This window comes from Abrus precatorius, unplaced genomic scaffold (assembly GCF_003935025.1).
Source record: "Abrus precatorius isolate BTA unplaced genomic scaffold, Abrus_2018 Scaffold10, whole genome shotgun sequence".
NCBI classification, from domain to species: domain Eukaryota; kingdom Viridiplantae; phylum Streptophyta; class Magnoliopsida; order Fabales; family Fabaceae; genus Abrus; species Abrus precatorius.
This window is the reverse complement of record NW_020874292.1, coordinates 5,539,575-5,567,081: the sequence shown is the minus strand read 5'-3', so window position 1 is coordinate 5,567,081 and position 27,507 is coordinate 5,539,575. Positions and strand designations below refer to the sequence as shown.

Here is a 27,507-nt window from a genome sequence, read left to right as displayed (position 1 = left end):
AAATATTATTTTACAATGAACAATATTAAATATTTAATAAATGTTAACATGTTTTTAAATTATTTATCACGAATACATATGATTTTATCAGTAAATGTTGTTAAAAATATTGACAGAAAATTAATATATATAATTTACATATTTGATTAAATTTAAAAATAATATTTTTTACTTGTCTAATAATTATTTTATTGTAACATAGATATTTTATTTAATTATTTATTTACCTTTTAAACAATTTAAATATAAACTTACTGTTACTATATAAATAAATGAATATACTTATTAATGATAAGTATAAATATAAGGATTTTTTTTATAATTGAAAATTAATGAAACTTTAAATAATGAATTACATTAGGTAAATTTTATAGATACACATGTTTATTTTTTATATATTTACACAAAAAAGTATCTGTATCCCTTCAAATATAGTGTTATTGTAAAGTTTAATTTTATTAAATTTCACAAAAATGTTGTACAACAGATTAGAGCCTCTTAGCCACAAAAATATAAAGGAATGTGAAGCTGTGTATGCAAGATATTGTATATTTTTTTTCAATTCTAAAAAATAATTTTCTTTTAGTGATGATATATATTTAAATACAATTGGTCTTTTTCTTCATATTCTCCGGGGGGGAGGGGGGGGAGAGAAAATATATTTAGACTTTACTTAGTTCATTTTTTTAATTTATTTGTTTTAAAGTAAATAAGTTTTGATTTTGTATATTATACATGTATATTTAAAACTATCATTTATTAAATATTTTTCCAAAAATTATTGACAATTTAAAAATTAGAAATATTTTTTATTGCATAATAAGTTATTTCACGAAAAGTGTAGACAAAAATATAAAAATTCTTTTATTCTCAAAAGTAAAATCTATGTACGTTTTATTAAATAAAAATAAAGGACAAAGCTTACAATAGCTAATAAAAATTCACATAAAATTGATTGAATAATAAAAATAATATATATTTAAAAAAAAAAAGCATGGCTAGAAGCAATCCTCTTACTGTTTATACTATTTAGTATACAAACCCAAAATTTGACAGCAGTTTCAATTTTCAATAGTGTGAAAGAAAATTTTCTTTGCCGCGTAGCTCTTCCCAATATTTCACAAGAAGAAAACACAAGCCCTTAATATAGAAAGAAACCCCTCACCCAAGAAACTAATTTAATTTTAATTAAAAATAAAAAATATTGAATATAAATGGAACCCTTCCCTCAAATCGTAAGTGTTGTAGTCAAAATTCAACGAAGATTGAAATCGGAGTGCGGAGTGTCGCGCTTCCACCATCTTCCTTCCCCGGTAAGCATGAATGACCCAACACAACACAAACACACCCTTCTATTTGCTTTTGATTTCTGAGATGAATTGAATTTGGTGTGTTAGGGTTCCACTGTGCCGATGACTTTTCTTCTCAGAAAGGGATCGTCATCTATTGTGTGCCATTTTCCCTTCATGAACCGGGGCAGGCTTTGGTGTTCTTGGAAAATTTTCTTCCGCCACTGGACTTGACGCTCCGCTTCCGCATTAGGGTTTCATCTATTCACTCTTTAGTGCTTTTTTTTCCCTTTTTTTTTTATTATTTTGAAACGCGATTCTTCTTCCGACGCTGCGAACGAGCTTCTTTCTCTTGGATTCGGGTGTGGTTTAAGCTGATAGATTCTGAAGCTCTTTTTGTATTTTGGGTTTTTTTCTTTTTTTGTCTCGATGGCCGAAACGAAATTGATTCCAGGGTTTCGGTTTCATCCCACTGACGTTGAGCTGGTTGAGTACTTTCTGAAGAGGAAGGTGTTGGGTAAAAAGTTCCCTTTTGACATCATTGCTGAACTTGATTTATACAAGTATGCTCCATGGGATCTTCCAGGTTTGCTTGTACCCTAGTTTTTCTTCTGTGGTAGAGTACTTTATTGTGTGTTCGTAATGGTTTGTGTTTCACTTAATAAGGTTTCATTTTGTTGTTCAGATATGTCTTTGCTCAGAACTGGGGATTTGGAATGGTACTTTTTTTGCCCTCGTGGGAAGAAATATTCCACTGGAGGGAGGATGAATCGGGCTACCGAAGCTGGGTACTGGAAGACTACTGGGAAGGATAGGTCAATTGAACACAAGGATCGAGTTGTGGGGATGATAAAAACACTGGTTTTTCACACGGGTAAAGCGCCGAAGGGAGATCGAACTGATTGGGTTATGCATGAATTTAGACTTGAAGACAAATATCTAGCTGATAAAGGCATTCCACAGGTAAATAACTTTGACTGAGGAAATGTATGTGTCTGTGTGTGGTTTTGTTGTTGGATGTATGTGCAGTTTGTGGCTTGAGTGCATGTAAGGATGTCTAGTAGTCTTGCTACTATTATTGACCTTTGTTACACTGGAATAGATTCTAAAAGATTTCAGCTTTTGTTGGATATGACATCAAAATAGAATTTTGTCTTTTTATGTTTAACCTATCTTAGCCCAAAAACTGATTTATGGTAGTAAATACTCTACATATGCTTGACTTATATGGCTTAGGATTGGAGCCTCTATTTGTTATCTTATTACTGTGTGTTTGACTAATTTAACATCCTTTTGTGCATTCTTTGGTTTGTTTGTCTGGTTGTTCTTCTTGGGAAATTATTTTATTGTTACACTGGTTTTTTGTATTGCAGGACTCCTATGTGATTTGTAGGGTATTCCAAAAGGAGGGTCCTGGTCCAAGGAATGGTGCACAGTATGGTAAACCATTTGATGAGAAAGACTGGGATACAGAAGAGGAAATTGATAGTGTACAATCTGTCCCTGTTGCTAATGTGTCTACTCCAGTTCCTATTGATCCTAGCCCAAGTCAAATATCCGTTGCAGATGACATCCATCCCTCTACAAGTGGATGCATTGGCTTGACCTCTGTATCATGTGTATCAGAATTGATGCCCTCTTTCTCGGCACATCCTTCAGCTTCAAACAATGAAGTTGATGATGACATTTTATGTTTGCTTAATTCTTTCAATGATGATGCATTGGCTGTGAACGAAAACAACAGAATTGAGGTGTGCATTTATACTTGTGCATTTTTTTTGGAAATCTTGGTGTGACTTTTTGCTTTTTTATGACTCTTGTAAGATGCTCCCCAATTTTGGTAGTCTCTGGTTTTATCTGCCAACAGATTTCCTATCGTTTTTGTTTAGTATATAGCTCCCCATAACCTTGTTCTTGGTATATCTTTGATGTTTCTGTGTATATATCATCCTGGCTTGGTTTCATTTGTGTTTTATTTACTGACTCGGATGATGCTTTAATGTTGTACTTTGTTCTATACATGTCTGAGCTTAAATGTATACTTTAGAGGATTGAAGGGAATGCCACAATCTATGGTTATCTACTTTGCTCTATTGGATAGTATTATTTGAGGATCTCCTTTCCCCTCTTCCTTTACCCCTCAAAAAACTTGTAAATTGTTGATTAGTTTTACTAAGAAATAAGCTAAGTAGGCTATATGGCAACCTTCCCTGCTTCTTTGTATAGGGAGGGTGGGGTGTTAGTTTTTATTATATTTTAGTCTATAGTAGTTTGGCATTTTTAGTTTTCTCATCCTTGTAAGTTTCTGGGAGGCATAAAAGTATGTTTGACTAACCTTCTAAAACTGGAAGACATAATTGTTGAACAATTGAAGCTAGTAATCATGCAGTTGGAAAATATAATGTAAATGTTATACTTGTATATTATCTCATCCATAAATTTATAGCGAGGCTTTTTCAATTGATTTCAACAGTATAGTATGTACACTTGCTATCTATTCTATTTGTGCTTTATCGTGCATCTCTCGTATTTATGCTAATTTTGTGATTATGGGATGACAGAAGGTTGATAATCCTGGTCAGGCTAACAATGCTGAAGGCACACCAAATTTTGATCCAAATGAGATTTTTGAGAACTTGGGAGACCTTAACAGCTTGGTTGGATTAGGTGAAGGCGGTTTTTCCTGTGGCAAGAATACAAGTGATATGCTTTATATGGGTGATGACTTGTGGTTTCACGACCCCCAAGACTTCTTGGAGTTAATTGACCTAGATGCGCCATTGGGCATGCAGAATAAACATGGTAGTTTAAGCCAAGATAAGCAAGGTTAGAAAACTGAAAGAAGTTTCACAGAAAATTGATAGAACTGTAGCAACAAGTACCTAACTTGGATTAGAAAAAGCTATAGATTCTCTTTTATGTTCCAATTAAAAATTATCGTGGCTCGAATTGACTATTTGAATATATATTTCTGTAATAAGTTAACATGATATCAACTGATAAGAATGTTGAAAGCTAGGTTCCTGTAATTCGTTGGATTAAGTTTTACTTTGTTTGATTAAAATTTGTATCTGCTGGAAGTGTGGGTTTAGTTAAGTGTTTGCAAATTTGAGTTTGAATAAACTGGATCTTATAGAATTGATTTTGTTTAAAAGTGAATTTAAATTGATATAATTTATATTCTTTTTTAGAAGTTTGTCGTAAAACATAATATAAAATTTTCAATTTAATGTAACTTTATAATTTATTGCGTGTACTCGAATGGAAGTTAGTGTTAAAAATAATTTTGAATCAGACCTACTAAATATGTTGACACAATAATCAAAGCATATTTGCATTAATTAAATTTAATTTTGGACGTATTTTTATACGTGCGTGAGTTTTTTCAAAATCTATGTTCGTTGCATTTTTGCGTTGAACATTAATCTTGGGTATTGTGATGTCAAAATGATAATTTTTGGGGGGTTAAAATTGTAGTTGGCTACATTTAATTAATAAAAGAATCTTGATTGCTCTATACTTCGATTTTAAAAACGAGTTTCTTTTTATTTTCTTTATAGTTGATACATTTCTATAATAACTATGAATTTAAAAAATGTTAATTTTAAGAATTGCTTCTTGATTGAGATGTTATATATGAAAATATTAAAAAAAATAAAGATTATGATGTTTTTCATATATATTTTTGAAAATTTTAAAATTTATAAAGTGAAATTAATATTTTATAATTATTAGTGAAAATAATAAATTAAATGTTTCGTAAATAAAAAAATCTTAATAACATAGTTACCATTTCGGGAGTCAAATCGATTTGTTGGTGGCGAACATTTGTAGAAATGTTATTGTGAAAGCATTGTACAAGTAAATGAGTTTATTCGGCGAACAATGGATGGCGGCAACAGAAGTAGAAAACAGAGAACGTTTGATTGGCAAAACCAGTTAATATCAGTTTTCGGAATAGATGAAAATAGAAAGTACGTCGTCAAGCACATACGTTATTGTTAGTCCACATCCACGGATGAAGAGTAAGTGCGTCTTTCCTTAAAGCAAATACTACTTTATTTAAGACAAATTTATATGCTTACGTTATTCTTTTCGTTCGTTGCATAAAAGTGAATAAGAATTATTTTAAGATATCTTCCATTCTCTTTTCTTCAACTCAATTGTCTGTTCTATCCAATCATCACGGTGATTTTTTTAATTTCAATTTTTCTTTTATTATTCACATTCGCCCACTTCATTCATCTTTCTTTTTTCATTTCCCGATCACTAATTCGATCTAAATACAAAGTTGGCATCAACTTACTTAATCCGATCCCTAAGGATTTCGTGTTCCTGCTTTCCAGTTGGAACATCTAGCAATTAATTTCTCAAATTCTTGCCTAAAAAAGCAGAGTTGTGAATTGAATATCTCATTTTACCAACACAAGTGCCTCAAAAATTAAGTCACATGGGCTTGGTCTTTAGAAGCTGTGTTGTGCAACTTGTGACAATTTATTCATCAACCTAATTTTAATTAATTATTGGACAGCTTGGAGCCACAAGGAATAAACAAGCAAACAAATAAAGAGGGGAAATTCTCCTAGAAAAATTAATAATACTATTTAGGCATGAAATCTCCAACGATCTATGGAGTTTAGCTACGTTATTCAGTGTACATGGTTCAGAATCCCTCACCTAATTGCAACTCTTTACACAACGACAGTAAAAAATGAGAAATAGTGGTATACTTCACCTTGATTCAATAGCATAAGTTTCAGAGCCTCTTAAAAATGATCGACGCCACCAAATTTGGAATGCCTTGCTTAGATTGGGACATTCAGTGCCATGCCTTGAGAAGTGCCTAAACCATTCCATGAACAGCAAGTATTGTTGATTTAGAGGCAGAGTAAGAAGTGTCTGACCCATAGCCTCTTGCAAGACCTTTATATCAAGCCCTTTTCTGCATCTTTGCAACCACCCAAAGTCCAACAACATAGGCTTGAACCATCCTTGAAGAAGCCCTGATCTAGCTTCCAACCGGCATTGTAATTTTCTTGTAGCCATTGCAACAAACAGAATTGCCGAAACTCGACTTAGTTCATATCTAATCATGGGGGATGCATTATCATGCATTTTAACAAGTTGGTGTTGATTTGCCCATGTATCCACAAAGTCCTCTGCTATTTGCCCATCAAGCATGATTTCGAGCAACCAGTTGATGTTATCAACTTGTCTTGAGACACGCTCAATTAGTGGTTTATTCTTATCTTTCTTTGTCAATCTTTCAGGAGAGATGGTGCTTGATGCCTCTTCAAAGAGGCTTACCAATGAGTCAAGACATGAGTGGCAAACAGAATACAGATCTTCCTTGCTGAGGTCAAGATGATTCTTCTCATAGACTGAGCTCTTGCAAAGAAGACCCTTCACTAGTGACTTCAATTCATTTCTTGCATTGGCATCCACACAAGTGGTGATAGACCAAACTAGTTGTCTAGCTACATTTGGTTGTGGATCTACCGAATCGTGCAAGTAAAGCCTTCCTAGGATGTCTCTTGTTGTTGCTTCATCAAACTTGAATCTAGTGAATAGGCTCCTCAATTTTTCTTCCTCTTCTTCAGTCCAAGGAACAGCTTCAAGGTATTGTAAACATGACAACACACCCTTAGTGAACATGATGCCTGCTGACACCTAGAAATGCAATGGGAGAACCATGTAAGAGATTGAAGAGGCACCAATTTGCACGCTCAACACAGACAAAGACTGCTTTAACACCAAAATCATCAAAATGTTCATTTGCAAGCTCCGTGTCTCTAAATATTTCCTTACCATAACATTTTCTTTTAATTTCATGTCACTCTTTGAACTGATCCTAAGGAAACAGTTTATTCCATCAAATGAAAATCTTTCTGTGGAAATATAATTAAAATTAGAGCTTTGTTAACCTTACTTTTTCATACTGAGATAAGTATCTAAAAGTAAGAAATTTTTATTAAAAAAATATATTTATTATATTAAAAATTTAAGAGTATAATAAATATTTCTTTTTAATAAAATATTGCTATTAAGGGTTAACATTTTTCATAAAAAAAAAAAATAGTACAGGGACACAAGGGAAAAAAACTCAAACACCATATCTAGCATGCCTTGGGCGCTTAATAAAACTTGAAAAGTTTTATAATAGAACATTGTATATGACCCATAATCTTCACAATCCAACCCATCTAGTCCCTAAACCACATTTATCCAAGTGCATTATAAAAACCCTAAATCAGAAGCACATAAAGGAATGTAATTTGCAATTGAAATGAAAACAACGAAAGTTAAAACTGTAATGATACCAACACAAAGACCGAAAGCGAATTAAAGGCATAGAACACAGACCCAGAATGTAACAGAACACAAATTAAAATTTTTTGTTTTTAATAATAAACGAAAGTAAGTGGGAACCTCCAAAACGTCAATGGATCGAAAAACGCCAATTTTGAGGAGCCTTTTGGTAACATCATTGTCATTCTCAAACATAAGCTCAATGGTGTCTCTGAACACTCCCAAGTTGTCAACTTCAGGAACCTCTATTCTACACATTTTGGTGCTTCCACTCGAAGACGAAACCCCTTTCTTATAATCCGCTATCAACCCCGCAAACACTTCCGAATTCGCACACAGAACCCCCGAATTCAGCTCCAGAACCATACACCCACCGTTCTTCCCTCTCAGACTCATTCTCACGTCAAGTCCCTCCCTTTCCGGGGCCGGCGACACGTCTCCGTCGAGTGGTGCCCGGAGGCTCCGGGATCGCAACTGGGGCTCCGGCGACGGATCAGGAACGACGTTTTGGATGACGGGATCGGAATCTATGGGTGAGACTCTTCCCGGAGATAAGATCCGGCGGGGGTCGATTCGAGGGACGATTCGTGAGGCGGATTTGGTGCTCTGGGGTGAGGTTGGGAGGGAGAAGGTCGGCTTGGAGTGAGGTTCGGACTTGCGGTGGCGAGGTTTGGAGGAAGGGTTGTCGGGGCTGGAAGGTGGAACGGCGAAGGAGCAACACCACGTGCGGCGTCGCCGGCGATGGGAAGGGTCCATGTTGGCGCTGAATGAGTCAGAGTGAGTGTGGTGACATCGATGTGTCTGTTTTGTTCTGAAATGATGCTCTTTTAACATATGAGGAAATGGAGTATCATGGGTTGTTCTGTTATTGTTTCTTTTTCTTTTTTCTTGGAATTGAGTAAATTTATTTTCTCGGGAATCGTGAGGTTTCGTTTTGGGTGAAGAAACTGAGGAAAAGGGTAAGGTGTTAATGTTTGTTTATCTCCTCAGTTGAGTCATGAGTGATCACATTGGTTCTTTCTGTTTAATTTAATTTGGTTTCGTGGATCTTCTGCGCCTCCAAAAAGATGTGTACCAGCTGCACCCTATTATTTGTAGCTAATTTCTATTAACACTTAAATCAATTATTTCTGCTTTACTCTTGTTTACAAGCAAAGTTCTTTTCAGAGGTTTAAGATTACATCTTCAAAAATATTAAATATTTTTAATTATAATAAATATATATAATAATTTAAAAATAATAATTTTTATTTTTAAATTGTTGAAAATATATCAAAAATTTGTTATAAAAAAATTTATTTTAATTACATCAATTATTAATTTTTTTATATTTGTTTATTGTAAAACTTGTGTTAATATTTATTTCTTTAATAAATAAGACATTAATTTAATCGTTTAATGTTATAGATATTTTTTAAGTTTAAGTAAGTATTTTATTTCTATAAAAATTGCATAATATAGACGTGTTCTTTGTTAAATATTTTATTAAGATATAGTCTCTATTTTTTTATAAAATATTATTTTTAAGTCTTTTTTAACTAATATGTTTTAATTAAAAGTTGACATTTTTAACATTATTTTAATAATTTATTTAAGCTAGAGAAACTAGAAATGATAACTTATGAAAAATACAAACTATATATTAACAAAATTTTATAATATTTATAAAGATCAAACACTTAATTAAGGTTATTTTTTAAATAGAGTATAAATTAAAGACATATCTTATTGATTTTGATAAATTTTATATTTATAAAAAATTGTTAAGAGTGCCAATTAAAAAATAAAAGTAAATTATTTTATTGAAAAATATATAAAAAAACACCTGCCCTTACTCTTAAGATTTTTAATGGATTATGATATAATTTTTAGACAAATAAATAGGATAAAATAAGTTAATGATTACTTTAATCCTAACTTTGTAATTCTTTTTCATTTGTACTTTTAACTCTATGGAAAATATATTTTAATCTTTGAATTGTTAAAAAACCTATCACATTAATCTCTCATTAATAAATATTATAGTATTTACGTGTATGATAAATGCCAATTTAACATATTAACTGGCAGGTGAACCATTATTGCAGATTAAATAATAGATGTCAGTAGAGATTTAAAATCAATGAGGGACACAATGATAATTATAGAGTTTCATAAAAGAAGGGTAAATTTAAAAGTAAAATTTAATAATTTTATTCTTAAAAGTCACATAATATTTTTTAGAACGTGATCTAACTAGTTGACATTCAATGTGTCAAACCTAATTTGAAATATATTTAAATAAATTAAGAAGTAAAATAAAAATTTTATTAAGTTACAAACAGAATTGGGAAGAAATTAAAAAAATAGAGAGCAAGTAATGATTTTATGAAATGGAAATAATAGCTATAAGTAATTATGAATAATGAATGATGAAAAGTATACAACAGAGGTAACCCAAGAACAGCATGATTCTGGGAACAGAGTATTTGAGCTTTTTAACTTTGCTTGTTGGGCAGGGAAACCACATTCTCTTCCTTTCAATCATTTATTCCATTAAAGGATTGTTTGCTTCTTCTTTCAATGTCTTCTACTTATTTTGCTTCACTCTTAATCTAAACACCATTTCAGGATCTCTTCTATTTTGTGTTTTATTGGTCAACTAGACATCAATTTAACTAAATTAATAGTTATCAATATTTAGTAATTTTGTATGGAAAAATTATGTCAGGGTCTTGCTATTCTTAGACATTGATTAAAAATATTAAATATATTAATTACTTAAAAACAATTATTAAATATATTTGTATTTTTAATATCATAATTATTTTTTGTTAATATTTTACATTTTCTTAAGAAATGATTTAAGACTTAAGAAATTTGTTAATACTTACCTATAAATTATCGATTAATTATTAAACAATTATGAGTTTAAATGGTAAGTTCCTTGTCTTTTGTTTATTCTGGCTAATTAGGAGAGAATGATTTAAAGTTGAAAAAAAAAAAAGGTGGATGGAAGGAATTTACACAAGGCTCACCAAAAAGCAACCTTTCCACGATTGGGAGAATTTGGGAGGGTGGTTATATAATTTTTTTATTAATTATTTATTATGAAAAAAATATTATAGAAAATAAATTATTATAAATAATTTTTAATTTTATTTTTAATTCATTCAGACAAATGGATAATTTTTAACATATTTTTTCATTTTTAGCCATTTAAACAGAACATGTTTCTCATTCTAATTGTAGATCCACTTTTTTTTGTATTTATTTCATCGCTTATCTAAATATACTCTTAAGGACATTGGTTATAAAATAAAAAAAATATTAAAAATTATGGTGAGGTATGTTTAAAAAGTATGTGAATAATGTTTTTTATAATTAATTTTTATCTTAACTTTCTTTACATTTGTGGTGAATTAGTAAGCACTAATTAAAAATTATGTTGAGACGTTGGGCTGAAGCAAAAGTCCAAAATAAAGACCCAGCCGAGGGAGCCAAATTGGGGGGGCCATGTGCGCAGCACTGACGAGAGTGGAGAATCTCCCAATTGAAAATGTCTTCTCTTTTCTCGGATTAAATGTTCATAACTGTTCTCAGTGTCTCGTTAAAATATTAATAAATACTTTTTTTTATTATAAATGATGTTGAAATATATATAGAATGAGAACATATTTTTACACTTTTTAACAAATTATTTTGATTTAAAATGTTTACTCAGTGCTTTTGAAGGCTTTTGCACCAAATTTTTGAAAGACCGCGTTCTTTGGAAAGTTAAAAATTGATGGGAATAGTGGCTTCATATTTTTGGCAACAAAAATAAAAATAAGATGTTATATATTATATTTAAATATAAAAGATAAGACATAAAAAAGCATGTAAAAATAGTACATATAATTTTATAAAATTATTAAAAATATACACTGAAGGAAGTGTGTAAACATGTGACATCACATCACATCACACCACACCACATCAGTAACAGTTGCCTCTATGCTTCAAATAATTGCATTCCTCACAGCGCATCTTCGGTCGGATCACTGCACCCTACCCTTCAACCTATGTTTCACTACTGTCAACATTATAATAGTTTTCTAATTTTATTTATTATTTTTTAAGTTAAATTAATATTATAATGGCATTTATATTATTTATGTATTGATTGTTGTCTTTCTTTGTATATTATGCGTTTTTTTTTTTTTTTTTACTTCTTTCTCCTTTTTTTTATATATTTTTTATGTTGTTACCACTCAAAATAAAATAACGTTGTTGACACTGCCTTGCAGTGAAATTTGAAAAAACAAAAAAGTGTAACAAAAGATTGTAAGTACTTAGTGAAGTTTGAAATTGACGGTGAATCAATAATATTTAAATATTTATAATATTAATAAAATTAAAAATAACTTCAGTCTTATAGAATAACAAAATTATGATAAATAAATAATAATAATTTATGTTTAAATACTATATATGGGTTTTTATTTATTTTAAAATATATTTTAGAATAATTTTTTTTAAAAATCTAAAAAAAATTCTTCAAATCGATTTTGTGACATTTATTTTAACTTAATTTTAATCTAATGTAATTAATTTCAAGTTAATTTTTTATTCTTTCTATTTATTGAGTTGCACGGATAAATGATTTACTAGGTTTTAGTTAAACCAATTAAAAATACGATGCGATAACCTTAGAACAAAATATTAATTATTTACCTTCTTTTTCTTATGAACTTTAATGAAAAGTAAATTTTTTAGTTTCTTTTTCTTTACCTCTCATTTATACATTTCTTTACAAGTAATTATAGGATAAGAGCTAGCTATAAAAAAAAAACTTGAAGTATAATTTCAATGACACACCTATCTTTTAGTTTTGTATCTTTATTTCTTTTTTCAATTTATTTATATATATATATATATATAGTTTTATTATTAATTTCTAGACTTATCACTAGAATTATTACCAAAACTTACCCATATCTAAACAATTCTTACTGAAACACTCGAGTTTTAAATATAAAATAAACGAAGCACGCAACAATATGAGTTTATGTTTTGTTTAACAAAATAAAGCAAAGCATGTAGAGAATATAAAGTCAATAATAAACTTAAATGGAAATAATGATAAAAATATTCAAAATTAAATAAGCTAATATAAAATCTTGTATTGATGAATTAAAACTTTTACAAAATTGTTAAAAGTTGATACAAAGATACTAAAAGGAAGATTGATACAAAAGCTAAGAAAACAGTTTTAAAAGTTGAAAGAAAATGTATAGGACTTTAGTTGGTTATATTTGCTAATGATTTCTCTTCTTTCAGGTCCAATTTTTATAGAATTTTTTAATCTTTTAGTTTGATTGCTTCTTATCTTATTTTATTGTTTGATAAATATTTGTCGGTCACACATCTTTCTTTTACCATTTGATGTATAGTGTTTGTCTGTTATGCTTGTATAAAGATGGATTTATCGTCATTTTTTTTATTTTATCTTTTTTTAAATCTTTTTATTCATGTTCTTCTTATGACAGTTCTTTTTATCAAATTTATCTATATTAACATGGAGTAAAAATCTCATAACAATCATCTTTGATATTGTAATCAAAGAGTTAAGAGTCCAATTAAGGACACTTACTTAAAAATTATTGTTTAAAATTTACTATTAAATATTAGACTGAAATAACCTATATTAGTATAATTGAATATTGAGGTAAGGATACGGGAGTTCCAACCAAGTTCTCCAAGGCTAACTATTTAAAAGGGAAAAGAAAAAAAATTGAATTTAAAATAATTTAATAATTAAACTAATTAAATTTATATTTTATAAAAAATTATTAAAATATATAAATATTCAAATTTTATACCTAATTTCAAGAATGTGACTTCAAAAATATTGTAATGGAAGGTTCTGTGCCTGCTTACAATTATTGTACGTGGGAAATGTGGAGAGCAGCATAGATGTCAAAATGCGTGCAATTTCCAGCATCACAGAGCAATGGTAAAGAATTAAACAAATTTTTATATTCAATATTATATAAATGATATTTCTAACTTACACCATTAGATATTATAAAAAAAATTATTAAAATTATAATAATTAAGAACATCTGTACATTAAATTCTATTGAATTTTATGATGTCACTAAAACCTATATACAATATTTGCACAAGTTAGACCGTCCTATCTATATACAGCTTGTACGTGGAGAAAGAAGAAGAAAAACGAGGGAGGTTAGATACAATTTTATAATACTGGAATTGGGATATACATTGTTATTCAAGATTTTGTCAACACAGGATCAAAGAATTCTTCCAGTAATAAACATGAACAAGAAGGTCTTTTTCACCGTATAAGCTGCATGGCTAGACTTACGACTAATGGTATACCCATATACGATAGAGACCATATGCATGCAGTTTACGCTCCTCCGTGACATATTTTGCCTTGAATCTGTCGGTGTGCATCATCTTTGTGTCTGTTGAGTCCTACTTATGCTTCTTGCCGCCAGCCAGAATGCGCTGGATTTGAAGCCCTCGGCTGAATGCTTGGTTGAATAGCAGTCTAGTTTGGAATTCTGAAACAAATGGGAACCAAGCCAATATAGCCACTGGCGCAAAAATAACCACTCCCATCAGGTATTCGTAACCCCTTGCCAAAGCTTGCACAGATCCCCACATTCCAATGCCCTTAACCAATGGTCTGCACGCTTGTGCAATCTGCACATATGTAATGCCATATCAATCAGATAGATATTATTTTCCATTCACTGTATCCATAGACGTCACGGAAAATTTTTTGAATGGTCTGAACTGTGTAGTCCCAATCTTAAACATTTTACAATATATAAAAAAAAATTTGATATATGACACAGTGTGACTGACCAAGATCACATGATCCCAAACTATCTAATAATTACCGGAAATGATTAGTTGAGGGAAGAGTTACTTGCTTTTGAGATCTTATATCAAGAGAAAAGAATATGACTTGTCTAATATTTTAAGATGATAACATTTAATTGAATTAGACATTGCCATGATGAGTGAACCATGCTACTCGAGTAAAAATGATAAAAAATAAATAAATAAAAAATTCATTAAGCCAGAAGATGGTGAGTGATGACAACTACAGTACCGAGACGACAAATATACGACGAATCCAACGTAAGGTCAAATATGTTGAAGTCTAGTGTACACACGGCATGATCAAATGAGATAAAATACGCCAAAAGTGGTAATGACAACAAAACACATACCTCTATAAGTGCCCATCCTGTTGGCAAAAAGGCTAGGAGGCTTGCAAAGATGTCTCCAACAGTGAGACTAAGCAGAGTAAACATTAAGCCAAGAGCGACAATGGCTCCTATGAACAGAAACAATTTGAGAAGACGAAACATCAACTGGAAATCTGCGCTGAACTTCTTTCTACCCATGGACACAATCTGCAGTTTCAATGTCACCAATTAATAAAATAATTATCAAGCAAGCGCAAAGCAAAAGAAACAATTCTGTCAGTCACCAAATACCTTCAGGATAAACATGGCAGCTACTATCACAAGCCAGGACAGACCATAAACCTGAAGAGAAAATGTATGTCAGAAAAATCTTCTCCATATGTACAGTTATTTCTGGGTGATGGGGGTGGGCTGCTTTCTAATGAGATCGTGCTGTTCGGAAAAGGACGATATTCTCCTATATTAAAGAAATTACTTTGTGTAATTCCTGTTAACAACACTTCACTCACTCTCAATTACCGAAGTAAATAGTATTGACATTGGTGCAAGGGTGTTAACTAAGTTGGACCCTGTCGTGGGATTCCAGAGTTTGACATAAAAACATTAAATAAAATAAAATTGGAAAGCATAATTACCACGATGCTCTTGTCACCTCTGGCTACATGGAGATGATACACAATTCCATATTGATAGACAAAGAAACGCAGGGAAATAACAACCTCACAAATACGCCCCAAAATCCCAGTGTACTGCAGATGCTCCTGTTCTTCATTCCACCATGATTCCCAACTCTTGTTTGAAGGAACACCAATACCACCTCGACTACTTATCCATTTTTTCCAATCATCCCAGTCCTCAACTATCTTCTGCCATTCAAATCCTGATGGATTGAAAAGGAAAGGAGAAAACAGAAAAGAACAAACTAAAAACCACATTGACCATGAGAGAAGGCCATATGATGATGAATCAGGTGTAGCTGATCCATAAATCCTATAACATAAGAGAAGCATTGTGAGCTCAATCCCTTTTACAAAGTGACTCCTAGAGTACAGCCTGTAATTTTCGGCAAACTTCTCATGGCGAACAACAAAACCACGTCCGGTTGCTCTGTATTTTGCCCCTCCATGCAGAAGAGTGCGCCCAAAATAGTGCATCTTTGTCCCTAGCGAGAAAGTGAAGAAAACAGGTGCCAGCTGCAACTGCATAATTATGAAGTCACCTATAGCAGTTCTGAACCCTCTCTCTAATCCGATTTCCATGATCATGGGCAATGTCATTAGGAGTCCTATTTGAACAAGGGATTGCGAAGCTATTGCTGCCTTTAGTGCATCATCACCCTTTCTCCTCGCCAACTTTACTATAGTATCCTCAAGTCCACTCAAAGACAGGTACAGTTTGCCATATAGGAATGCATAACATGTGAGGACCACAATCTGTGAATCAGCAAAAGAAAGATTACAGCCGTGTGCATAAATAATCAAGAAAAGAAAATTTTAAATATATATGTAGCTAAGACAATTATGTAGCTCTCCCTAGCTAAATAAAATGTCGGTTCCCACTGCATGGTTTAGTGTTCAGATAATAAGATCATAAGAGATTACTTTCCATATATATATATATTGGTGAAGGTTAAGAGATCTCAAGCCGCCCAAGACTACCCATCAAAGCGTAGAGATTACCAAAATAGCTTGTCTCTCCCAATAAAATATTTTTCATACACAAATTCAGAAGTTAAATTCCTATCATCACGTTTAAGAAACACAACTATATACCAACTGTCCCGGACTTTGTGGTATATTGGGATTGATTTGTTTTTAAGTGCACGGTTACTTTAATTTTAATAACTAAGTGTTGAGCAAAAATAAAAATAATTGCATCAGTAAAGAGAAAGTACTGTTTTGCTATGTCCCAAATGCATTAACCATTACCATAGAGCTTATATAAAATCCAATGGTCGTAAAATAAAATGATAGCATGCGGAAAAAGTCAAAACGATGCCCCAGCCGATAGATATCTCTGCTTAGTGTCTGCTCTCCGTTTCCACAAGCTACTTTTGCTTCAAAAAGTGAGATTTGATTTAGCCCAACATCTCTACCCTTTCCGCACTGGATATATTCATGATGAGTAACGTTTCCTCGTCTCAATGTTGAGTTGAATCCTGTATAGACAAAGGCATATGATGGAACATGCCATAAACAAAAAGGCATATGAAGCAGAAGAAGAAATATCAAATGTCACTGCAAAGAAAGATGTTTCAAGAATGTTACCGGCAAAAATATCCTCACTCAAATTGATACCACGAGAAGCCTTGCTACATCCTCCACGAGTAATGTGGAAAATTCTATCAAAAACATCTGGATGACCATAGTGGAATCGCACCCTAGAATTGAACAAATCCATCATAAGCCAGAAAATGTATAATCTGTATTATATCCATTCTAATAGTTTATAATTTATTTCATCCAACAGTGCGTGGCTGAAAAGATGCAAAAGAAAATTTTCAGGGTTCACACTGTTTTAAAAGATTCAAACGGTACATATTACTCCATGCATACTCTTCTAAATAAAATCAATGCTTTAACTTTGGATGAGATCTTGTATTAGGCAATTGTTCGGTTGGAGGTTTTCGATTTTCCTAGAACTTTAACAAGTACTTACAAGTCAGTTACGCATAAAATCACTAGAGGAAAACTTACTTCAGGGGTCTTGCAAGAACTCTTTGGCCAATTGTGACAAAGCTTGTTTCTTGATTTGACATAAACCAAGCCAAGGAAGAGACACTGTAGCAAGTGATACAATTAAGTTAAATGGTAACTTGACTTGATAAAGTATTCACTGTATGTGGATAAAATTCATCATACCTGCCAGTAAAGATATGTTCACGAACGCCTAATATAGTAGGTCGGCGCACGCCATGATCTTCACTAAATTCTTCCAGAAGGTTGCGCATTTTTAAAGCTTCTTCCAAGTAATTATCCTAGAAGAAATTTGTAATACACCATTTTAGTAAGGTCAAAGTTTATCATGTTTTTCGCACGCACATTCATATATATGTTTTACCTGGTTCATGTCAATGGTCTGAAGAGCTTCGCCTCTTGTAAAAATGATGGCATGATTTTGATTTTCTGGCTTCCCTTCTCCTAACTTTGCTGCACCCGGTAGTTTAATTCGAAAAATTTCCTTTAGAGAAAATAAAACCATAAGTTCTAAGTAAACCATGAATTAATTAACTTATTTTCTGACATCAATATGCATTTACTTGGTCAAGACTGTCCACGGCTTTGACCAGCACAGAATAATAAACTTTCTGTACTTTTCCTCCTTCTCTTTCTTCGACTTCATCAATATATGCCACACGAAGCGATGGGTTGCTAAAAATGAAGAACCAGAAATTAATTTACTCTTAAATCAAGTGCATTCCAGAAATTAATTTCTGTATTCGAACCGAGTTTAATGTATCAATTAGAGAACATACTTAACCATCAAATTCAGAATGTCTGTTGCACGGCGGTCTCCGCTACGCTTCTGATTCCCATAGTTCTGACAGGTAGCGACGTATGTGAATTTCATGTCAGCAATAGCCTCTAAATTGGCATATAGGGATCTGTGACTCTTTCTGTCTTCCTCAGATGGAACGGTAACAGCTTTATAGCCATCAAGTATCTCTGCCCACAGAATAGCAGAAAACCATATAATAATCTATTCTTAGCATGTAAGATAATTACTCTTCTTGTCAATCACCATGAAGAATATGAACACAGTGAATTGCATACAACTGACAATTATGTATAAACCCAGGCCCATTGCTACATTAGCAACTAGATTTGGCAAAACAGCTGAAGTGTTAAAGGAAATCATTCTTACCCTTCTCGTTTGCCATATCAAGAAAAGCCTGAAGCTTGATAGCCCGCCGGTAGTACATCATTCCCCTAACTGCATTAAGGAAAAATATTAATCCACCAAACTTTTCATGTGGGGATGAAGAGGGCGGAAGTCGCCCGTACCTGTCCTGCAAAGAGTTTGTCCTCGTAACGAGGCCCAGTGACGTAACTGCAATATATGCTCATCTTTCTCCCATATTTCACTGTCTTTCTTACAATTTAGTCGTTCCATGAAGTTATTCCACTCATCTGGTAAAATTACTACGATTTAGCCACTCCTTTCTCTACTATCAAATTGCAGTCAAGATAATATAGTGTTAGTTATACAAACCAGGGTAGATCTTTTGCAGGTAATATATGATTGACACACCATCTTCATTTTCAACCTCTAGGTCATTCTTCGAATAGACAGTCTCTTCACTGTAGTATGGAGTTAGGACACTGCAAACAAGAAGAAAAATGCCATTCATAACCACGGGACAACTTCAAAATACATCAGATTTCAACATCGATTCATCAAAAGTTGATTTAGAAATAAAATATTAAATGACATTTAAGATATTCGATGCCCAGAGAAAGATAGCAGCACTCTTCATCACAATTTAAGGAACAAAAACCATATAACCATGATGGTCATTGTTTCTATTAGCTCTGGAAGGAATTTGACATTTAATATGAATTAGTTTAATGTCCACAAGAATAGGATGATGTTCCTGCAGTTTATTATACAAAACATAGCATTGGGCCCTTGGCATATCTCTGCCATTAGTTCTGTACAACAAGCAAGCTTCAGACCTGAATGAGAGCATTTTACGAACTCGTGGAGCACGAGGCATATCCATGAACAACGAATTGGTAAAGAATGCAATCCTTCTGCGTGCTTCAAGGTTTGTTGGAACCTCAATGGCTGATTCTTTCACCGTCAAGAGCAAATAAAGACGTCTAATCTGAAACATCCATAATTATTCGTAAGTTATAGAGGCATCTGGAAAGTAACTAATAATATAAACTATAAAAAAGTAAGCATAGTAATTTATAATAATTACCTGTTCCTCCCATTGTGCAGTGACCACCGGAGGGAATAGCACTGCCGGTTTTGCATCAGTACCAGCAAAAAGTTGCATTCCAGTATCCTTACTACTATGATTAAGTTCTGCCAATTCGCTGGTGAACATCACATTACGAAAAGCAAACATTATTATTTTTAATGGACGAGCCAGAAAAATTAGTATTTTCCATATTCACCAAGGATAAGTTCGCAACCTGATCTCGTTTACCATCATATCACGAGTAAACACTTCTAACATGTCTTGCAACAAGACCACCACTGTACCTCGCTTGGATGAATCAGCATCTTTCTGTAACCAGAAAGGAATATGTTAGTTTCCAAATAGGATAGTTAGAGGCAAAAGATCATTCAAGACTACAAAGGGCATATATGATTAGTTTTCCTTTAAATAGCTCACCAAGATTTCCACAAGCTCCACAAACTTCTTACAAAGGGAAGGCAAAAACCCCATTCGGAAATTTGTAAGAAGCGTATTCTTAAAGATGCTGTTTTCAACTTCCTTAATGATGATAGAGATGGTCCTGTTCCAACACAAATGAATTTAGAACTGCTGACATAATATTAGTGAAATGACAATAACTTCAATTCTGTGAGTTGGTTAAGAAAAACAACAAAAGCAGCTGGTAAGAAATTTTGAAAGACCTTTGTAATGCAATATGAAATTTCGAATTAATGAGGTTCAAAGAAAAATTGATTAGGCAAGTTAACTATATATTCCTTTATTTATTTTGAGCTGCAACTGATCCAGTAAGACATTTAAATAAAATAGATAAATAAATGAAAAGTATAAGCATATCATACTAGGCTGGTTACTATTCTTTAATTCAATAGAAACAGAGAGAGCCAAATTTGGAGTCTTCGTAGAACTTAAGGAAAGGAAAGTTGGATAGAATGCTAATAGAACTGGACTATAGCTTTACTAACTTAGAAAATATGCCTAAGGTTATTTATAATCTTACACTGATAATGCATTTAGCATGAACTGTAAACTAAAATGGACAAACATCAACAGGAAAGGATACCGAAAGCCACCTTTTTTCAGCTTCTCCAACTACCAAAGCATACAGGACATTTTTAAAAGATTCATAGCATTCAATCACAGCACACTTCATATATTCATCAGCACATATGCGCTTCCAAAGATCAGAGCCCCTTCCTCGAAATTGAGCTGCCATATCCAGTGCAATCGGAATCTGCAAATATAGACAGAGAAATTATATTATATGAACTGTTAACAAGCACAAGTATATTAAAAATTGAAATACACAGACCTTGCTTGCAAGTAGAAATGGTGGCCACTGAATTATTTTCAAGCTAGGATCTGATGAATAAGGAACCATCAAAAGATCCACTTCCCTGTAGTGATGCAATCATAGTTTAGTCCTTAATAGATTATCAAAAGATAAAGGAGAAAGCGTAGAAGCTAGGATTGAGGACAAAGAAAAGCAACTAAAGAGTTTGGCTAAGAGGCCTTTCCAATCACTTATGATATCTTCCTCACGGAAACTGCAAATAACTTCATTCCATAACTGAGCAAATTTAGCAGCTTCACTCCTTCTGCTTGTGGAAATCTATACAAGCATGGAAACATAAGTGAAGATAAATAATTATATTTAGCTTACTCTTATTACTAATGAAATGAAAATATGATAGAAACCTCTGCAAATCGTGTCGAGAAAGAGAAAGTTCTTCTCTGCTTCTTCTCAGTAGGAACCAAGTATGTGTTGAATGCACCAGGCAATGACTGGAACCGCGATCTTAGCATGGTTAGAGTGCGTATCTGTGTAAGCGAATCAATGACATCGTTAACTGGCCTTTAAAAGATTATTAATTGAAGTGTTATATCTTTTTTATTCGGTTCCGTATGAGTTATCCAATAAGCTCTTCCATAAAATGAAAAAGGAAATTTGAGTTTACTTACAACTTGTAGACCAAATTTTCATAAAAAATAAATGTATATGACGATTCATTATTTGTATACTTATGCATCCAAAAGGGTCACATAATTTTCTTGACTGAATAGGTTCATTTTTTTTTATGACAAAGATGAAGAAAACAAAAAAAATAGTCAATTCTCAAATTCTCTCTAGATATAGCAATAAGATAAAATTGAAAATGACCTCCCCTAGACGATCAAAGGCTCCAATAACACCACCGCACAGAGTTGAGAAGATGGAGTACCAAATTTGAGTGTCCATGAAATAGACCTGCATTCAAAATGTAAAGAGAGATGTTTACACGGAAAAATTTATCCGAAACCCAAACAATGAATGATTAATATATGTGAACGTAACCATGAAATATATCATACACACCATAAGTACAGGGGACCAGAGTGCAATAACTGCTCCATAGTTATTTTTAGCTGTATAGACCGGAAACATTAGATCAATAAAATTAACAGAAAGTTACAATGGTCTCATTAAAAAATGTCAAAAAATTACCATTGGGGAAAAACTCATGCCAAGCAAAATTAACATGTCGAATGCTCATTATGTCCTTAGTTGGCTGAACAAGAGGTTTGATCTGAAGAAAGAGTCAACAGTTAAGAAAGGCCAAATAAATTCCACTGTTAAGATAATAACAACTGCTCTTGTAATATTACCTGGACAAAATAGCTGAATGAAAATTTTGCAGCCAAAAGAATCACCCAGAAAAGAGTGTACCTGAAATTTAAAATAGAATATAGATGAGAAACAAATTTCAAACAAATTACCGGAGAACAAACCTTAGTCCTTAAGGAACTTGAGTAACATAGTATTCTGCGAAACTCACTTTAGGAGAGCAAATTGACTTTCATGCATTCCTCTTCCAAGATAGATTCTCGGCTGCATGGCAATAGATAATAATTCAGTAAATAAAGAATGATTCTAAAAGGTCCAATGTTTTCTGACGGAATAACATTGACAAAAATAAAATATGCATTGTTGTCACAATGAAACAGTGAGTACATTAAAACAAGTATCATTCAAATAGAATATTTTCAATTTATAAATATGAAAAGAAATAATTAAATGGGCAAGTGAGTGAAATAAGATGACACTAGCACCTGTGACCACCATAAGAGGAGTCTAACAATGTGCCAGTCCGAGTTTTCAATCCAACGCCTGAGCATTGGAAAACAAAAGAGAATAGCTGCTAGTAAATTTGGAAGCAGATATACTCCAACTGCGAAGATATACAACGGTGGAGTCCCCTTCAATTGACGAACGAAGGAAAGCAACGTCTTCATGAACTCAGGGGCACCGCTGAAGGAATGCACATAGAAGAGGGGAAGAACAACAACCCAAAAAAGACTAACAATGACTTTGAGAATATTTCGTAGCACATCAATGAATCTCCACCGATGATAACCCGGAAAGTTCAGAGCTAGATCCAAGATACCTAAATCAAAATAAAAAGGAAAAACAAAAGAGATGTTATTTCACCCGACTAACTTAAACAAGCATCAGTAAAATAAATTTTTGTAACTAGCTCCTGATAGTAGCATGATAAATTTACATATGCAAAGCAACTTATGGCAATATATCATACTCTGAAGCAAGCGTAGAATGGCTGCTGTAATGAATATGCTAGAGAGCTTATATAACTCATTTTTCTGAAAGATATCCATCACTGAAATCTCGTCCCAGGCAATAATGAACATCACCTGTGATAAGAATGCTCTGGTCTGATCAGAACAATAACCAGGGCAAATAATGACATAAACAATTCCTTCAATTGAAAACAGATACCTGCAAACCCAGTAGATAAAAGGTCCAAAGACGATCAAAACTCCGGAAGATGTTCCAGAATGACCGAGTCTCAACAAAATTTGATTTGCCAGGTCTTCCAGATCTATGCTGAGCACTCTTTCTTCCCTGATATAGAATTTTTTTATAAGCATTGAACTACATCATAAGTATTTTACAATCAAGCGAGTGGCTTCCAAGAGAATAAATACCAGTGTCAAATTCAATGTTGATCTAAAAAATTCACCATCATCACGCATGGGCCATCCAAGGGAAAAGCAATCAGGTGACCTGAAACCGAATGTGACAAAAGTCAAAACAATAAATTGTCAATAACTGAAAGATGAAACAATCTAAAGGAAGCCACGTTCAACAAGAAATAAGAATCTGAAGCCAGACGAACCAGAAATACTCATTTAGATCGTCGTAGTTGCACCAGGCTGAGTGAGGAGCCGTTCCATTTCTGCTCTTTTCGGCTTCCTGTATTAATTAGCATGATCAAGATCCATCACTGAGAAGAAATGTACCTGAAGCAAGCTGATTATGACATCAGAAAATATCATACCCTTTGAATTACTCGGTAAATGGGTGTTATAACCTTGCGCAAAAATGCCTCATCATCACCACCATAAGAAGGTTTGATGTTTTCACCAGTTACAATGCTGACATTTCCAGCCAACAAACCATGAAGTTCATATGCCATCTGAAGTTATATAGCTGACTATCATTAATACATGCAGAAATTAACTAAGAAAAATAAGAAGTTACATTTCATCTGCAAAGACGTTTGGCACAAGATATTACGACTGCGAAACATACGATAAATCTGTACTTACATTGTGAAATATGTAGCATAGACACTCTGGCATGAAGCGAACATTGGATGCTTCACCCCATATGAGAAGATACAAGCCCATATAAAGTATCTTCCTCTGCTGTATCTCTTGCTGACCTTGAGGGAGTCTGTATGAAAGAACACAATAATCACTATCAGTATAAAAATTTCAGATTTGTTCTTAAAAATATGACGAGGAAAACTAAGACATTTGTTTGCTGATGAAGATGCTGTTATACTCACCGTAAACTATGTTTTCGTCCTAAAAATTTGCACCATTTTTTGTAGTTCTTGAAGAGATCATTCATCACTCCATTCACGGCACGATCATCAAGCTGCAGTTGTTAAAAAAAAAAGTGAAATTTAACTACGGGTCAAAAGCAACGCAGGCTACCCTAATAACTAAAATAAATGTAATTTTGATGAGTGGTCTTGATTTCTGGTTTAGCTATTAAATCGTTGATATGTTTTGCTACCAAATACAGGACGGAACGAGAGGAAGCTACATACCTTGTTAAGAGGCTCAGGTTTGGGGTGTAGCCTTATGTGATAGTTAGCAAGAAGCAGAATCAAATGCTCTCTCTGGTTCCTGACGCTGTCCCTCTGAGCCAAAATAAACCAAATAGATTAACAATTTGTGGGGACCATACAAGAAAAAAGTTGGTCATAATTCCTGTTCTAATTGGGAGCAAAAGACGTGCCTGGAACCCAAACATGGCTCTAAGCCAATCAAGCATATCCAAATCTCCAGTTCTTTGCCTTTGTTGCTCAAATGAACTTGGCCAGTTCAGGCCACGAGTGTTCCACAGCGCAGATACAGCTGCCTTAATCTAGAACATGGAAAGAAAGCCAAGTAAATAAGTGGAACGCCAAACAAAACAGTGCACAAAGTCTCAACATCAATAAGGCAGAAGGGATACCTCTTCAAGCTGCATAATAGGCTGAGAAGCCCCGGCAGAATCCAACGGAAGAATGTTAAAGGGCGCATAAATCTCCGTCTTTTCTTGGACATCTCTAGCAGAGGCTATGATCTGAATGCACAAAAATCACTGCTGTGACTCACGCTTCCAAGTTATGAATAGTGAGAGAAACTTATGCGGCAAGATACCCTCTTTGGCAACAAAATGAGAATGAAATGTACATATAAATGAAGACTAACCTCAGGAGCTACTTCTTCGACCTTCTCAGTTTTGTTAACGGCGCAAAGCACTTCGAAAAGCACCCCAGCGGTCTGGTAAGCTTTACCGAGCTGTGCTCTGTAAGAAAAAAGAATTGTTAATTAAGCATGGAGTGGAAGAAGGTATCCTTATCTTAACAAGACACACCACACAGCATAATGGGTTGGTACCTGTCTGCTTGCTCTCCTTGGTCAAGAGCTCTCACATAATGCTCATAGTATTGCTGATAATAAGCCTGGATTTCCCTTGCATCCGTCTTCTTAACCCGAGCCGGAAGACTCTGCCTGTTGTCCTGCAGTTCGATAAATTATGTCAGAAAAGTTGAAGTAGGAAAAATCAAAGCGCAACTCTTAGTTTTTAGTAAGTAGTTCAGTTCAGTACAGTACAATTGCTTATTGGGAAGGAACCAAATGATTTCCTCAACTCGATAGAAAAACCACGCAGACCAATTACAACTCTACCTAACCAACTCTAGTCCCCACTATCCCAAAGAACCCGATCGAGTTCTTGAGTTGAAACCCATTACAATTGCTCAAGGTGACAAAAAGAAGACAAATTTGGTGCATCTATGCTGAAAAGAATATCGACTGTGTGCGAAGGACAGTGCATACGGTGTGATTTGGTTTGGAAAATGAAGTGTATCAAGGGATAGTGTAAGTTATGCATGGCGTAAATAACGATATTTTATCTAAAAAGTCTACAATATAATATTTTAATTTGTTAATTTTTCTAAGATGAGATTATATAAGGATGATAATAATAATAATAATAATAATAACAATAATAAATTGTCTAAATCATTGTATAAGATAAATAGTCTTATCTTAAGTAAATTCATATGATACAAACGATAAAAATAATTGATATATATTGCTTAAAAATAATTATACACACGTGCATTTAATTATAATTTCACTTATTTATTCATTTTTTTATTAATTCATTATAATTTTTCACTTTACTTTCTAAAGTGATGGATCCCTCACCTTATAGAGTTGAGTTAGAAAACATTATTAAAAGGAAAAAAAACCGCTCCAAGTGTTCTCCTGGCTGTTTATTAATCAATATATTCAAGCATAATACTATATTATATTCTCTTACAAAGGAGCAATTTATGAATTACTGGAAAATCAATAGCTAAGAAAAAGACAAAGTAAGTTGTGAAGTTATAACGGTTAACTAGAAAATGTAATTTGTTATTTATTTTTCACTAATGGCTCAAACTCTACTCTTGCTTTTGTCTTGTTTTTCCAAAATGATGCCATTTTCTAGAGTTAGTAACTACGTACCCTCTCGAGTCGTTGCAGCAACAGCGTCTTGAACTGCCTCACACCACGCCCGCTAGAGCTCTGATCCAATCGGTGCGCCTTCTCGAACGCGTAAAACCGACCTAAACAAACAAAGAAACAATCCTGTTTCACCGTTACTGGCAATAACGCATAATATCAAATTAATAAAAGGAAATTAACGAAATTGTACATACATAGATACGCAACCCTAGGTCTTTCGCTTTCGATCTCATTCGCCACTCGGAGAATGGGAGAGATGGAGGCGAGTGAGGACGGAACGACGTCGTTATCGAACACCTCCGTCGAGAATGTCGTCGTGGCAGCGCTTCTCGACGGCCGCCGAATCAGCGTTTGCGCTCCCGCCTCCACACTCGACATCGCTGTCCAGCACCACCACCACCACCACTCTTCCTATGCCTTCAACTCCCTTTCTCTCCCCTGTTACAAAACGCATTCACGTGTTATTGTTTTCCATGCAAAATCCATTTAATTAATTAAAAAAAAAAAAAAGACGTAGAAAACACGAGCGAATTGATTTTTTATTTTTTTCTTTTGCATGCAAAGTTGCACCTCTTCTTTATTCTAAACCTCGATGGAGGAGAAAAAGACAATGAATGGATTTCAGAAGATTCTAGAGCTAGCAATCGACGTTGTTACGGCCTGAGAAAGAAAAGGCAAAAGGAGCAAAAAGAGCGAGAGGGAGAGAATATGAGAG

The 27,507-nt window shown here is 33.4% G+C and overlaps 3 protein-coding genes and 1 non-coding gene across 8 annotated transcripts; 1 reads left to right on the top strand and 3 right to left on the bottom strand.

The window, feature by feature from the left end:
• The first annotated feature begins 1,192 nt into the window (after positions 1-1,192).
• On the top strand, positions 1,193-4,381 carry LOC113849838 (NAC domain-containing protein 82-like). 5 transcript variants are annotated; one of them, XM_027480072.1, is made up of 6 exons: positions 1,193-1,313; positions 1,398-1,543; positions 1,744-1,875; positions 1,975-2,252; positions 2,663-3,040; positions 3,851-4,346. In XM_027480072.1, exons 4-6 carry the CDS (start codon positions 1,977-1,979, stop codon positions 4,118-4,120), a joined length of 924 nt encoding a protein of 307 aa, XP_027335873.1. In that variant the 5' UTR covers positions 1,193-1,313; positions 1,398-1,543; positions 1,744-1,875; positions 1,975-1,976; the 3' UTR covers positions 4,121-4,346. The 5 variants fall into 5 exon arrangements, with proteins under 5 accessions (XP_027335873.1, XP_027335864.1, XP_027335840.1 ...); XM_027480063.1 differs by having other exon boundaries at positions 1,398-1,875; positions 3,872-4,381; XM_027480039.1 differs by having other exon boundaries at positions 1,398-1,875; positions 3,851-4,358.
• A 1,289-nt stretch (positions 4,382-5,670) lies between these two features.
• On the bottom strand, positions 5,671-8,601 carry LOC113849830 (BTB/POZ domain-containing protein At2g13690). The gene is made up of 2 exons (XM_027480027.1): positions 7,719-8,601; positions 5,671-6,959 (listed from the first exon to the last, which is right to left on the bottom strand). The coding sequence occupies exons 1-2, from the start codon at positions 8,430-8,432 to the stop codon at positions 6,021-6,023; spliced, it is 1,653 nt and encodes a 550-aa protein (XP_027335828.1). The 5' UTR covers positions 8,433-8,601; the 3' UTR covers positions 5,671-6,020.
• Positions 8,602-14,063: 5,462 nt separating this feature from the next.
• LOC113853305 (callose synthase 5-like) lies at positions 14,064-27,170 on the bottom strand. Its single transcript, XM_027483881.1, has 42 exons — positions 26,987-27,170; positions 26,793-26,893; positions 25,674-25,795; positions 25,485-25,581; positions 25,246-25,356; positions 25,027-25,155; positions 24,836-24,928; positions 24,569-24,660; positions 24,327-24,453; positions 24,056-24,193; positions 23,894-23,970; positions 23,703-23,781; positions 23,494-23,619; positions 23,294-23,408; positions 22,809-23,143; positions 22,535-22,587; positions 22,365-22,425; positions 22,204-22,285; positions 22,075-22,124; positions 21,880-21,966; positions 21,417-21,539; positions 21,231-21,330; positions 21,031-21,110; positions 20,792-20,952; positions 20,157-20,280; positions 19,954-20,048; positions 19,737-19,854; positions 19,486-19,637; positions 19,022-19,131; positions 18,814-18,939; positions 18,674-18,742; positions 18,285-18,474; positions 18,069-18,180; positions 17,870-17,989; positions 17,671-17,786; positions 17,506-17,589; positions 17,077-17,189; positions 16,738-16,967; positions 15,445-16,242; positions 15,101-15,151; positions 14,831-15,016; positions 14,064-14,294 (listed from the first exon to the last, which is right to left on the bottom strand). The coding sequence occupies exons 1-42, from the start codon at positions 27,168-27,170 to the stop codon at positions 14,064-14,066; spliced, it is 5,748 nt and encodes a 1,915-aa protein (XP_027339682.1).
• Positions 18,665-18,745, bottom strand: LOC113853399. Its single transcript, XR_003502571.1, has one exon. It is a non-coding gene; the product is annotated as a small nucleolar RNA J33 (small nucleolar RNA).
• Positions 27,171-27,507: the final 337 nt, after the last annotated feature.